This window comes from Mytilus edulis, chromosome 1 (genome assembly GCF_963676685.1).
Source record: "Mytilus edulis chromosome 1, xbMytEdul2.2, whole genome shotgun sequence".
In the NCBI taxonomy this organism is placed as follows: Eukaryota; Metazoa; Mollusca; class Bivalvia; order Mytilida; family Mytilidae; genus Mytilus; species Mytilus edulis.
The window spans coordinates 67480051-67495401 of NC_092344.1; the positions used below are offsets into that span (position 1 = coordinate 67480051).

Sequence of the window (15351 nt, forward strand, 5' to 3'; positions counted from 1 at the left end):
TTAGAATATAAATAGATATGAAATAATACATAATGCATGATTGAAAAATGTCACAGTAATCCTTTAAAAAATAACTTGAAACTGCCTTACTTGTTAAATTAGTTATGTATAACCTAATAATGCTTGAAATGTTATCTGTGCATTTAAAATGTTGCAAATTCTTATGGTGTTACTTAATATACTGCCAAACAAATCATTGAAGTTTATATTTAAACGATTTAGAAATCAATTGATGGATTTATCTCCCTTTATTTCAGCGTTCGTTGTAAAAGAATATCTTTCACCTGTCGACAGAATGACTATGAATGTATAAATGCACCAATTTCTTTGTCATACAACTTCCTGTCCTTTCCTGAAAATGTGAAAATTCCAAGTGACTTATTTGCAATGTCAGGACCGCAGACGTCAGAAAAAATATTTGACTGGGAATTAAAGGTTGTCAATGTGACACCACTTAGAGCTGATTCAGTGAAAGTTAATCGTGGTTATTTTGACTTGAAGGTGGGGCCTGGTGAAGCTGTCGTTGCTTTAAATTACCAAGTTTCTGGAGCTCAAGATATTGAACTGGAATTAAAAATGAAAATAACAGACAGAAGAACAAGATACACAGGGACAGCTGTGTCCAAAATATTCCTTTATGTCACAGGAGCTAACATTTCATAGTCTTGAAAGTGTCATGTTCTTTCAAAATAAACTTTTATAGAACAAAACCAAAACAAAACTTGCATTGCTATTTGAAAACTGTATTCCTGTTTTATGTTGATTGTTCATTAAACAGACATTTATCATAAAAGTTGATGGTCATTTATTTGTGCATTATATAAAACACAAAAATAAAAGAATGATTTTTTTGGTAAATAAATGAAGATGTGTAGTGTGTTTTAATTGTAAGATTTAAACATATATAGCTAAAGTATTAAATTCAAGAAAAAAATCTCCTCAATTTTTGTAAGAAATGTGATAAGAGACTTTTTACATTTAATGCATTAGCTGTTTTATGAATGCTAACTAACTTGAGGCATGCATGTTTTTATATTATTTTTTTTTTGGAAACACACTTACAGCTTCTTTAATTTTCCAATTTTTTTTTCCATTTTTTTTTTGTGTTGTACATATTGACCAAGAATGTTCAGAATGTATAAAGAATTTATGGTGTATATATCTAAATCATTTCATTAGTCTAGATAAATATTATCTTGATTGTATTTTGTAAAATGTGGTAGGATTAATACTCAATACATTCCATGTGTATATATAAATCCCAAATGATAACTCCCACCAAGAATAGTTAAAAAAAATCTGGTCGAAAAAGCCAACTTTAATCTCAAATGAATTTAAAATCACTTTAGTACAAGTATTTTCAAATGAATGCATGTCAGAGCTATGAATTGAACAGTATTTTGCTTGAACCTTTTTAATTTGTTTGGAAGATCTTTTGGTCAGTAATTGTATTTTTCATTTAACTTCAGTTTTACAATGAAAACACATAAGTATACCAAATGAAAACAGAATGATAATGTGGCAAAATAAGTATACATGTATTATATTAGTTTTCAACAAGTTTATAGCTTTGATTTAGCTATATAAGTATAACTTTGTGACAATTTAAGCTCTACCCTATTTTTGTACTAATTAAAGCTCTTTAAGATTAGTGTAGATAGAAACCTAGATAGTAGTCCCCAACCCTATTATATTATATTTCATCATTGATATGTGTGCTAATGATAAGTTGACATATTCCAATCAGTATTATCAAACTTTTTTAAACTTCAAAATTAGCAATTTTGTTATCTCATATTATTCATAACTTTTGATGCCACCCTTTTTTGCATGTGTTCAAAGTAAAAAATCAATAGAAAGCAGTTTGAACTTTTGAAATTACAGAATATATCTTCTAATGCTATCATCATTAAAAACCCTGTATACTTTCATCATATTTTTACGCTTTGTAAGGAAAGTTTTCTCGGACTAGATGTATCAAACTTTTTACTGGCTCCCATTTTTTGTGTCTTGTTCACAACTAGCTTACTTCTGGAAATGTTAATAAATGTATATTAGTAGACATAGATAAACTAGTGCCAGGGGACTATAGTGCAATAATTAACAGCTCATCATGCTGCCATTGTGAATATATAAGATGTAACTAAATCGTAACTAATATAAAGCATGTATTGTTGTACAGTTTTACTTTGCAATCAAAATTATGCACGGAAGACCACTCTTCTTATGTATGTTTTCACTTTTTATAATAAAAAAAAGAATGCTTTCATAAATGTTTGTATTTGCATTCTGTTCTGTATTGCTAAGCATAGAAATGTACTAATCTTGTCAAAGGTACCATATTTTTTCATCAAACTACACACCAAATTTAAATGACAAAGAAAAATTTGCATCAAGATTGAATATAATGATTGATGAATGAATTTTGGTGTTTTAACACCACTTAGTGCTAACACTATTGGCTCTTTCCTCGAAGTCAGTTTCTATTGGTGGAGGAGACAAGATGCAAGATCTTAGGCATGAAAACTGACAATCCTAGTTCATTAAGATTGGAATTGAGCACACCTTCCATGTGCAGGATTCTAACTTAAAACCACCGTATTGACAGGCAAGTGGTACAGACAACCCAGCCACTAAGGCCCCAAATTGAAAATAACATTTATTTCAATTTACAATCCAGCTAAAAAACATCTACTGAAAGGTTTTATTTCATAGAAAAGACATTTTAAAAATTGATATAAAAATAAGATGTGGTTTGATTGCCAACGAGAAACTTACAACAGGGTAAGCCAAAAAAGCCCCCAAAATGGAATATGACAAATGTAAAACAATTCAAACAAGAAAACAAAGTTGACATTCACACATTTGAAAACATAAATATATTATGAAAAAAATCTCAACTTGTGGTCAACCAAACTTTAAAATTTGATTCTTTTTCAAAAGAGGTATTTTGCTGGCAAATGATGGTGTCGTCTGCAGCAGAGTACCATGTGACTTGAAGTCCCTAGACTGTATCCAGAATAAGACCAAGTCTGTTGCCTGGCAGTTTGTTGCTTTGCCATCTTTACCTGTGCTTCTCGATGCTGTGGAAGTTCTTAATATCCAGACTAATTTTGCTTATCTTCCAAATCTCTTTCTTACTATAATAGATGGAAATAATGACAAAATCTTTGTTGCTGAAGCAAATGGTGATACTGGTGAGTAGCTGTATATATAGACTTAGTACAGTTGGAAGAAATTGCATGCGATTTCTGTACATTATACATTTAAAAAAATAGATACATACTGTGGATTTGTTATTGTTTGTGGTATACAAATTTTCATGGGTACAGTGGAAAGGGAGAAGGGAGATCACTCAATGACTATACTGGGAATTTTTTTTAGTAAAATTAAATTTGAATTTGTTCAAATGACTAGTTTGTATGACAAATGAAACTTGTTTTCAAAATGAAGTGGAACAAAAGTAGCAATGGTGCTAATAAATGCATTTTTGGCAATAACAGATATCGCCCTTCATTCCTAAGGTCAAAGCTGAACTATCCAATCTAGTGCATTTGTAAATTGATTTAGAGATTCACAATGTTGTGCCAAAACACAGACAATTCTCATAGTATTAGAATTACAAAGATAACTTTAATGTTACCCTATAATACCAATATCAGACCAGGAATAGGTATTTCCACATATATTTCATGTATATGCGAGTGACATTTATTTAATTGTTGACTTTTCCAGCTGTCTTGAAGCTAGTGAAAGGTGTTACAGGACCAAGAGAATTTAAAATAACAGTAAAGCTGGAATACTGGAATTTTTTTGGAACAATACTTCTTTCTGTACATTTTATACATGTACATGTTGATATCTCACAATGGGATTATCTGTGAATTAAATTTACAACCTATATTCTTTTGATAAATATCATGTAATTGACAATAAACCAAATGGAAGAATCAAGTTACCAAATTTGATACAAGGTAGAATATTAAAACGGACAGAATTAATTTAATTCATGGCATCAAGAGTTTGACTTGCACAAGCTTAGAGATGAATGAAAATTCCCCCATTTTGCGTTTTTATATTAGCATTTGGTTTATTTTGCATAAAGGTCTTGTTATTTCAGTCATTTCTTCTGTGTTTTCTTTCATACCTGTGACGGTAAAAGTCAAATATAACTTATTGGATCATTTTTTATCTTAAAAGAGGGAGGAAAGATACCAAAGGGACAGTCAAACTCATAAATCTAAAACAAACTGACAACGCCATGGCTAAAAATGAAAAAGACAAACAAACAACAGCACACATGACACACTAAAAAACAAACAACATGAACCCCACAAAAAAACTAGGGATGATCTCAGGTGCTCCATAAGGGTAAGCAGATCCTGCTCCACATGTGGCACCTGTCATGTTGCTTATGTGATAACAAATCTGGTAAATAGTCTTAATTCGGTAGGTCACATTCATGAAAGGGAAGGGGATTGTAGTTACGACGTAAACATTATCTTAAATGTTGAAAGACTACAAAGCTGCATATGTATCTGTTCTGGTTGTAATTTTCAGATTTTAACATGATTTGTATAGTTAGCTTCAACTATATAAGTCCTTACATTACACATTTCGAAAATATGTATATTGAAACTTAAAATCAAACTGGAGGCTCTAAAGAGCCTGTGTCACTCACCTTGGTCTATGTGCATATTAAACAAAGGACACAGATAGATTCATGCCAAAAATGTGTTTTGGTGATGGTGATGACTTTGTAGATTTTACTTTGTTTAACATTCTTGCTGCTTACAATTATCTCTATCTATAATGAAGTTGGCCCAGTAGTTACAGTGGAAAATGTATGTCAAAATTTAAAAAAATATATGAAAATTGTTAAAAAATTGACTATTACGGGCAATAACTCCTTAGGGCTCAATTGACCATTTTGGTCATGTTGACTTATTTTTAGGTCTTACTTTGCCGTACATTATTGCTGTTTACAATGTATCTCTATCTATAATAATATTCAAGATAACCAAAAACTGCAAAATTTTCTTAAAATCACCAATTCAGGGGCAGTAACCCAACAACAGGTTGCCTGAATGGTCTGATAATCACACAGCATATAGGTCTTGACCTGATAAACAATTTTAACCCATATCAGATTTTCTAAAATTGCTTTGGTTTTTAGAGATATCAGCCAAAAACTGCATTTTACCCTATGTACTATTTTTAGTCATGTTGGCCATCTTGGTTTGCAGTGGGTCATCACAATTTTAAAGCTAGATACCCTTATGATGATTGTAGACAAGTTTGGTTAAATTTGGTCTGAGTAGTTTGAGAGGAGAAGATTTTTGTAAAAGTTTTTAAAAAAAATACGAAAAATGGTTAAAAATTTACTATAAATGGCAATAACTCTAAAGGGGTCAACTGACCATTTTGGTCATGTTGACTTATTTGTAGAACTTCCATTGCTGAACATTATTGCTGTTTAGAGTTTATTTTTATCTATAATAATATTCATGATAAAGAAAAAACGGCAAAATATCCTTCAAAGTACCAATTCAGGGGCAGCAACCAAACAACAGGTTGTACGATTCATCTGAAAATTTAATGGCAGATAGATCTTGATCTGATAAACAATTTTACCCGATGTCAGATTTTCTCTTAATGCTTTGGTTTCAAGAGATATAGATATAAGCCAAAATCTACATTTTACCTCTATGTTCTATTTTTAGCCATGGCGACCATTTTGGTTGGTTGGCTGGGTCACTGTACACATTTTTTAAACTACATACCCCCAAGGATGATTGTGGCCAAGTTTGGTTAAATTTGGCCCAGTAGTTTCAGAGAAGATTTTTGTAAAAGTTAACGAAGACGGACGAGGAGGACAACGATGACGGACGCCAAGTGATGAGAAAAGTTCACTTGACCCTTTGGGCCAGGTGAGCTAATAAAAGGGAACAAACATAAATCAGTTCAAAGGTAAAACTATATGCTTGTGCAATAGTTGTCCATGTGACTTTGCATAGAAAATCTAAAAAAAAATATGTGTGATTGCCCACATCGAAACATAATTGATGAAAACTTTTTATTTCTTTATTTTTGTTGTTGTTTATAGGAAAAACCTGAGGAAGTTTGTCTAATTATGATCAATGGAAAGTGGGATATCAGCAATTATTATAAATAAGAAGATATGGTATATGAGTGCTAATGAGACAACCCCATCCAAGTCACAACGTAATAAAAGTTAACAGTTATATGTCAAAGTACAGCCTTCAACAAGGAGCATTGGCTCACACCGAAACAACAAGCTATAAAGACTTAGAGCCCAATTTGACATGTACAAAAATTCAAACATGAAAACAAAGTCTAACCCATATAAAACATGAGAAACAAGAAACACTTATGAACCACACCAACAAACCACAACAACTGAACAACAGTCTCCTGACTTGGGACAGGTGCATAAGAATGCAGCGGGTTTAAACATTTTAACAGGTGCCAAACCTTCACCCTAACCTGACACAGTAGTAAAACAATACATCACAAATAACCAAAAATTTGTATAAATAGTTTATTTATAAATAAACATGTAATCAATATATAAAAAAAACACAATTATTATTATATTCAAAACAATTAATTTGAATGATCATCCAGTGATTTATATAATCAACATGATTGGTCTTAGCATATTAAGTTAACAAAAGATTGATCTGATAGGTAATTATCAACACTTTAATATCAACATGAACTGTTTAGAGATTTAATTGAATATAATAAATGTAGTATTCAATTTGGAAACATCTTATTTTCATTAGTATGTTTTTACAAGTTTACTGTATTAATTGTCTTCTATTTCAATGTGGTAACATTTTGTTCATTATTGATATGATTTTAGACAGTATTCAAATGTAGGTTCTCAAAAGTACACATGTAATAATCAAAATTATCTCTTGAACTACGAAAAATTAAATACTTGTTTGTTGTTAAATAAGCAAACCTTAAATTACATATAGATTAATGGCAGATTATTTCAATTTACAAAGACAGAAATTTATTCTATGAAAAAAATCCTTTCAAGTTTTAACAGCAAATCCTAGCATAATCCAATTATTCAACTCTAGCGTGTACATGAATTAAAATATTCCAAACTACACAAATTATTTTATTTTACAAATACATACACACTATAAAAACACAAATATAAAGTTTACTCATACTAATATTTGTTGATCAATTTGACATGTATCACATACAGGGACTTTAAAAAGAGATCTTATTTCATTTTCATGTAATTCCAAAATATCACAAACGAGAACTTTTAAAGTTCATTTATATAGATTTTATCGAAAGCATTAAGATAAACACCATATTTCCTATGAAATGTTTAGAGCAAAAAGTAAACAGTTGTACCCTTTATAATATCATCAATGAAATATATCATTTGGATTTGTTTATTTCTGATGACCAGACAATATCCACATGTATAAAATTCAAGAAAATATTGTACTTTCTACAATATTATGTTCAACTTTTATGGCAAGATATGTTATATTTATTTAGTTGCATCCATTCAATATTGAATTCCATGATTCCATATCATAAGTAAAATATGGATATTGATATTCAAAATCTACTTAATCTAAAATATTTTTTTTTAAACCAAGTCATAAATTGTACTGTTTACTGTGTTCTTTATTGTTTTATTTTTTTCAAAACACACAATAATTTTAATTAAAATTTCAATTTGAACTATTTAAACATGTGGATAAATTAAACAATGGTTAATACAGCAGAATCACATTTAAAGTTTAATATCTTCTCCATATTCACTCCCTCCTTGCTTAGATCCCTGGCTACTTGTCCTTGACCTAAAGACAGCCTTGACCTCTGACTGATCAGATGATGTGTTTGGTTGCATACTGCTGACATTAGATTGTCTTCCAAAGGATTCTGCTGTAAATCCACCATTTATAAATCCATCTTTTGAGTCTTCTAGAAAGAGAAATAGCAGAATGCTTGTTTAAAGCAACAGATAATACTCAATGAAAGACTATTATGGGTATATTTACAAAATTAATAGTAATGTGTATATTTATATCTGTATTATCTACATTTTTATTTAAACTAACTTAATGTCCCTTACCATTACCTGCTCCAAAGAAAGATAACTTGTAAAAACCACTTATAAGGGATAGTAATTAAGCTTTGAACAGAATGAAACTGAGGTCAGCACTTGTCGACGACAGCTTTCACTTAACTAAATTGATTTGAATTATAGCCTTTAATTCTGTTTTGACTGGTTCATAAAATTTTTCATCTTAAATCTGTTACTCTGTGTTTGAACTTTGAGTAATTATTGCACTATCTTTAAAAGTAATTTCATTACTTTTTTCCTTTTAAGGCTTTAGCCAGAAATTCCTTTACATCCAAGCAGATTTTCGGGAATTTCGTTTAAAGTAAACACTAAAACCAAATGATTAGAATATTTTACTTAAATGTGCTGTTATTATTGTTTTAAGGGAAATTTGATAGCAAACCATGGTGACACATTGTCCGTATTTCAGTTTCAAGTAAAAAAAAAAAAGAATCATTAAAATGAATGTTATATAGAATTAAAAGGCTAAAGGCTTGATAGTACTAAGATACATGTCAACTTTGACCCATCTGAATACATGGTGTCCAGGAAGAATATAACAACTTGACCAAACTATTCAGCTCTGATGAGCAGAAAAGATAAACAAACAATGAAAATCTTGTTCTAAACATAAACAAACCATTTAACAATCTTATTTTTCCTAAATCTTTCGCTTAATCCCTCAATGGAATTTTCTCATTAACATGATAAACTTATATTGAAACAAAAACAGACAAACACAAATTTCACTATTTCCCCATTGTGTAAAATATTCACATGTAACACAACTTTAATCACATGCACTTGGTTATGGTAAAAAAAAATTAGGGTTTTCCATAAAGAACATTAAACATTCAATAATGTTTTGTGTATTGATATAAAAGTAAGGAGATTTTAGTTTTTTCTATATTTCTTTTTTAATAATTCACATGCATAATGTTATCAACAATTTAAAGATATAATTCTAAAGAGAGAAGAGAATTCCATTAAAATAGACTAATGCATGACCACATGGAATCTTGTATAAAAGACAACAGCCAAAATAATATGAATTCGAACCATCAGTATTTTACAAATTGTCTATTAAAAACAAAATAATCATTATGAGATATGCTTTGAATTCATGCTCAAGTGTTTGAATATTACAGAAATTCACATTATATAAAATTGAGAATGGAAATGGGGAATGTGCCAAAGAGACAACAACCCGACCACTGAAAAAAACAACAAATGTTTTGATGCTTTTAGTTACATGTATCGTGTATGCTGTTGAATATTACTTGAACGACAAACTTATTATTCAAAGTGGAAGTAGCTAGGTCACTTTGTCTCACTTTTCATTTCTGCTGACTTTTTTAGTCTAGTATAACTCCAATCTTTAAGTAACAGAATATGCTTCAGAATGACCAATTTGGCCCGGCAAAGGATCATAAATTGTTTCCCTGACTTTTGACGGTATCCAGCAGAATAAATATCTGCTGTAAGTACATTTATATGATTTTCTAAATTTTAATATGTTGCCACACACATTTCCAACTTTCCATATAATTTCAGTATAGTAATAAGTATTGATTTCATATAAAATTTATTGAGTTTTACGTTTTACTGACATGTTTTAACAGACAACACATATTGTTTTAAATTTTTCAATGTCCATTTTATCATTCAAATTACATTCAAAATGTTCTACATTACATAAACCAAATGATGATTTTTTTTCATGATTTGATAGGATGATCATGACCTTTAGTTTACATTTGTAGGCTGACATAAATTTTGAGCATCTACATCAAAGTGCATAGTTTTATAGACAAAAAAGATAACAGGCATTTGCAAATAACTACATAAACTATTTTCAAGGGAGTTAATCTATGTTAATTATTTCTATACAACAGTTAGTATATCAGTTAGGATGTTTGCATGCAAAATAAAAGGTTAAAATGTTAGTTGAGGTATTTGAATCTGTTTTACAACCATTTGTCACTTAATCCTTAATTAAGACACAAATTAGGATAAAAGAAAATTGAATTCAATCTTCAAATTGTTGAGACATTAAATACAACTGTTTTTAATGTCTCTAACAGATTTAAATTAGTCTACTTATCTCCCCTTAAAAGTTTCTTTTATTCTAACATTTGAAGAATATTGAATCATTTAAAAATTTAGTAAAATTTGAGAATCGATTTTTACAGTTTCAATCAACAATTATTATCTATAAACAATGCAGAAACAAATTATAAGGGGAGATAATTTCATTTGGTATCAGTATTAAAAAGTGTAAAACAATATCAATGCATAAAAATAATGTTAACATTAGAATCTTGCACTATACTTTACCTCATTAATTATTTATTCTGCAAGGAAAATTATCACACTGGATATACATATATATTTACAAACATTAAAATGTTACAAAATCATTTTTCTGATTCATGCATTAAATATCAGCCACTGGGTGATGATGTATGGCTGTTTAATGTCCAGTGCTTAGCCAACAATATATCCTTCTTTTTCTAATGTAAATACCATATTCATAGTTGGGGCAAATGATAAGCAAATCAAAATGAACAAAACAATTGTATAAATATAAGGATGAAGAACTATTTTTAAAATCATTTGATAATGTTTGATGTTATGTTATATTTTTTGATCCATTTCCAACTGAAAGTTGAAACTTATTATATAATGTAATGAAAATAAATAACACTGAATTAAAAACAAAAGACTTTTGTTCATTATACAAAAAATTTGTAAGGGTTCCGTGGAACCAAGTGTCTCACCTACTTCTGCAGTTAATTGCAGGCTCAACAAAATTAAGGAAAAAGATCAATAAAAATATTCCTCTCGATACTATCTTTTGACTGTAAGAAACTTCTGTCCAAGTTTGGTAAAAATCCAGGATAGTTTTTGAATCTTATAACTGTTTTAAAAACTTTAACTGCAGACTGTATGTAATGTAAGCTGGAAGACAAACTAAGTCTGTTCATAAGTAAAATACGGATAAACAGTTACAAAATTTTAACCAAATTTCCTTCTAGATACTAGCTTTTGCTCATAAACAAGATTCTGTCCAGTGATATTGTTTGCCTTAAATTAATGGAGAAAAAGGCTTTTTCTCCTGGAGAAGAATCCCAATTTTTTTTCCACAACAGTGCAGTCTCAGTAGTAATTTTGCATGAAAACAACTAAAAAACACTAGTTTATACATTTTTCATGTCTATAAACATTACGATATGTGCAGATTTGAGGGTCTATTTATGTATCATCACTGACAAAAAGGAGTCTTATTTCAAAGCAGGGTTAGACTCTTGAAAGGGGGGTCTGTAAATTGAAGTTTCAGTCAAATTCATGGTTTAATCTAAATTTCCCAATTTGATGAAAATTATACATATTTTCCCAATAAAAAAGGGTAGAGGTAGTTTTGAAAAAAGCCAACAATATCACTGCTGTTCAAGTTTGGTACAAATCCCAGATTATAGAATAAGAAAGAAATTAAAATTTCAAAAACATTAACCACAGAGTGATTGTAATGTTTCCCAGCAGAAAAATTAAGTCCATTTATAAGAAAAATACAAAAAAATATGTAATTTTATTTTTACAAAATTTACTTCTTGATATTATCTTATGATCAAAAACAAGCATCTGTTCAAGTTTGGTAGAAATCCAGGATAGTTTAAGAAAGTTAGTAAAATTTCAAAAACTTTAACCACAGAGTGAATATTTGTGGACGAATATGACGATGGAATATGGGATCGCTATGTCTCGCTTTTTCGACTAAAGTCGAAGGCTAAAAAAAAATGTGGTATTAATCAAAGTCTTGTTGATAACTTGCAACCATTTATAATTGTCTTTTAAAAAGCCAACCCAGCTAATATTTTCCATAAAAGCAGCTGTTTAATTCTGTTATCTTTACCAAAAAGCAACAGACAACACATAAATAAACAAAAAATCTATTTTTAGTACTAATTAGAAAAAAAAATATTCAAAATTATACCTTGTCCCCAACTGTAATTCAAATTACTGAATGCTACAAATACAAAACAATACATTTTCTATCTTATATAATAACATACATGTGTATTACAAATTATATATAGTCTACTAATGTGTATCATTTGTCTAAGAAATTCAGTGAAACACTCAGAAAAATGAACCAGCACCATACGACAGTGCATGTTCTAATTCATTATAACATATTTTATATTGCAATTATATCATAACTTTCAGGTCAGAACTTGGGGAGGATGAAGTACATTTTAGCTGCCTTTCTCCAAAAAAATTGTTATAATCAAAATAGATGAACCATCCTATTACCCCTTGTCTAATACTGTCCCTCTTTTTTCTTAAATTTTTTATTTTAACTTTAATTTTTTTAACTGGTCAATTTTTATTTTAAACAGCTGTGACTATAAATGCTTTACCTATTAGTCACAGCTAAAACAACTTCAATTTGCTCGGAAAGGGTATCATTTTCAAAAGAGATTTTTTAGTCTACTTTTGAAGTATAAATTTATATATAGAAAACAAAGAGTTTATCACTTATAATTGGTATTTACCTAATTTCTAAAATAAATACATATATACATGTACATGTACATTTACATTACACATAAAGCAGAATAAAGCATATAATTATCATCTCTGAAGGAGTAGTCTGTAGAATAAATAGTACAATATACCTATAAATACTAGTATATGGGAACAAAAAAGTTGAAACAAAATTTAAATTGATAAATAACTTGCCTTAGTATATGGAAATAAATGATACAATTTATGTTGAATAGGCATCTGCAGAAATACATTTAAATATTATTGCAGGGAAAACATGTTGTATTGAAATTTATTATAAAAAATAATTTGATATGTAATTGTTGAAGGACAGGGGACATGTTGATTAAGGAAATTCAAATAAAAATAAAGTCTTTACATTAATGCAGAACCCATTCTCTTCTTGTCAGTTCAACATGCTTACTGCTATGCCCTAATATTTTATTTGGCCAGACATCAGACTGAATTCCTCTTTTGTAAAATGAGGACAGAAAAAAATCAAATCTAAAATCTTGTTTCTCTCACTCTGTCTGAAAAATATCACTCCATATATTATGAATTTTCCTAAGATCTAACTAGACAGTTTTATATAGTAATATACATACTCTTTGGTTTTTCGTTTTGCTGTTTTGGTAATATATCAGCTTGTTTGGCAGCTAAGAAGAATGCAAGGATGGCCAGAATGAAGGCATCAAAGATCAAAACAATGCTGAGGATAAAAGCCCATCTAATCTCACACCATCCTAGCTGGTACTTTCCTGCCTGTTGGCCACATACAGCTTGAACTTTGACATCATCCCACCCACTTGGGTATACAATACATGCAATTCCCATACAGATACCTGTAAACATATTAATATCCAATCACTGTAACATACACATCAGAAGATCCCCTTTTTCACACATCATATTGAAAAATTATACAAGTTAAAGTATTAAAATTTGACCACTCATAAATGTATAGTTCCATCATTGGAGTTTTTGTCCCTAATTTAAGCTAATAAATCTCAATTTTGATGTAAGTTTCTTTACAGAATGAGATGCATTACCAATGATTAAGTAAGGCCATAATGTTCTGTAATACATTTTCACCAGAGATCTGACAAACTGTTAACCTTTTAATTGCACAAATACAAGTTTACATTTTACCTAGGAGCAGATATCTGTTCCCAGACAGATATACCTGGCATGATGTACCTTAAAGTAAGGTTATATGCTTTATATTATTTATTTATTCATAGGTTTTCCAATATATTATTTTTTTTCCAGATGCACAGGTTTGTCTACAATTTAATATTTTGGTGTAAAGAATGGCCAATTTAGCCTTAAGTTAATGATGGACCTTAATCAAGTGCATCTTTTAAAGCTAATTACATACAATCACAACATCCAACCATATTACCTGCCAACAACTGAAGCCAGCCACAAACTTTCAGTACTGTTGAAGCTCTCAGGAAGAAGAATAACAGAAGACAGATGATGGCAATGACAAACAAGAGAGCAGAGATTCCAACAAGCATACTGGCTGCTCTAAATGAATCATTTAAAATGGTTGTGAAGTCCAAAAAATCTCCATCACACGATAGTTCTCCGCCTGTCAAAATGGTACACACTTCATATAGTCCAAAATATCCAGCATTCAATGATTTCTCCGTGTATCCAAGCCATTGGGGTTGGATGAAAGCAACAATGTTCAGAATGGCAAAGCAAATAGTGAAAATGGCCCATACCACAGTGATTGCCCTGGAATTCCTAACATACTGTATGTGGTAGATACGGGTCAACTCGTTTTCCCTACCCATGGTTCTGAGGGTTTCTCGCACGTAATCTGCGAAATTTTATAGTTGAGCTGTCAAGATAAAGGCATTTGGGTGAGGTCCTGTCTTGCTATCTTTGTTATTGTAAACTTTTCTACCTTCATACAGGTGAGCTTTTACCTGTTCAGGTGTAAAAACTTGTCAAACGAGTTCTATATTTACATTGTATTTAGAGTTATCTCCACTTTATAGGTATATATTTCTTGACATTATTGTATTATGTATCTGCTGGCTGCTTGAAAAAAAAACTTAGTGTAATTTACATTGTAAACCGTTTGAAACACTGGATGTTTTTACTGAAATTCACAGTGCTTGTGACAAAAAAGAGACGACCATTTAATTTTGTAAAACTTGAGGGGGATGACAATGTATATCAGACATATCTAACCCTGAAAGACATATTAGATTATAATGATCTATAATGTATTCTATGTTTCTGCTGAAACCAAGAAATCCGTTCAAATACAGGATAAAAATGAATAATAACACAGTGTGCAACACAAAATACTCAAACAATTCAATAGTGTACAAAAAAGGAAAATACATCTTTAATATTCAGGCGTCAAACTAAAAAACCTGAAGCACCAGATGAAAAAGAATTACAGTGCTAAAAAAAATATTTCTGTCTGTCCTCCAATGCAAAACTAAAGAACTTCAGTCTGTTCAGTAGTAAATTAAATTACAATATGTTCACGGCACATTTTCTACGAATCCGGCCCTCACACATTGTTCTGAGTCAGATTGGTCCAATCATCATGGCATATAGTTAAAAGATATCGGGATTTATTTTGAACAACGTTTTTAAAAGTTTGTGAAATAAAAAGATATAGTCTGATTGGGCTTTGGGGTCTTTGAGAC

General features: G+C 30.1%; 2 protein-coding genes across 3 annotated transcripts in view; one reads left to right on the forward strand and one right to left on the reverse strand.

Annotated features, from left to right (window-relative positions):
• Positions 1–2273, forward strand: part of LOC139529013 (fibulin-2-like) — a 33326-nt gene extending 31053 nt beyond the window's left edge. Inside the window, exon 26 of the mRNA XM_071325283.1 lies at positions 258–2273. Within this exon, the coding sequence (XP_071181384.1) occupies positions 258–663 (406 nt within the window). The 3' untranslated portion in view covers positions 664–2273. The remainder of the gene's footprint in view (positions 1–257) is intronic.
• A 4275-nt stretch (positions 2274–6548) lies between these two features.
• Positions 6549–14620, reverse strand: LOC139487805 (LHFPL tetraspan subfamily member 5 protein-like). 2 transcript variants are annotated; one of them, XM_071272915.1, is made up of 4 exons: positions 14079–14615; positions 13282–13518; positions 12123–12155; positions 6549–7986 (listed from the first exon to the last, which is right to left on the reverse strand). In XM_071272915.1, the coding sequence occupies exons 1-4, from the start codon at positions 14476–14478 to the stop codon at positions 7796–7798; spliced, it is 861 nt and encodes a 286-aa protein (XP_071129016.1). In that variant the 5' UTR covers positions 14479–14615; the 3' UTR covers positions 6549–7795. The 2 variants fall into 2 exon arrangements, with proteins under 2 accessions (XP_071129016.1, XP_071129025.1); XM_071272924.1 differs by lacking the exon at positions 12123–12155 and having other exon boundaries at positions 14079–14620.
• Positions 14621–15351: the final 731 nt, after the last annotated feature.

Excerpts from the sequence above, each read along its gene's own strand:
- LOC139487805 (XM_071272915.1), bottom strand. The coding sequence starts at position 14,478 with ATGGGTAGGGAAAACGAGTTGACCCGTATCTACCACATACAGTATGTT. Across the intron at positions 13,519-14,078 it reads CTGGCTTCAGTTGTTGGCAG|GTATCTGTATGGGAATTGCA; the intron begins GTAATATGGTTG and ends ATATGTTTACAG. Across the intron at positions 12,156-13,281 it reads GCAAAACGAAAAACCAAAGA|CATTCAGTAATTTGAATTAC; the intron begins GTATGTATATTA and ends TTGTATTTGTAG.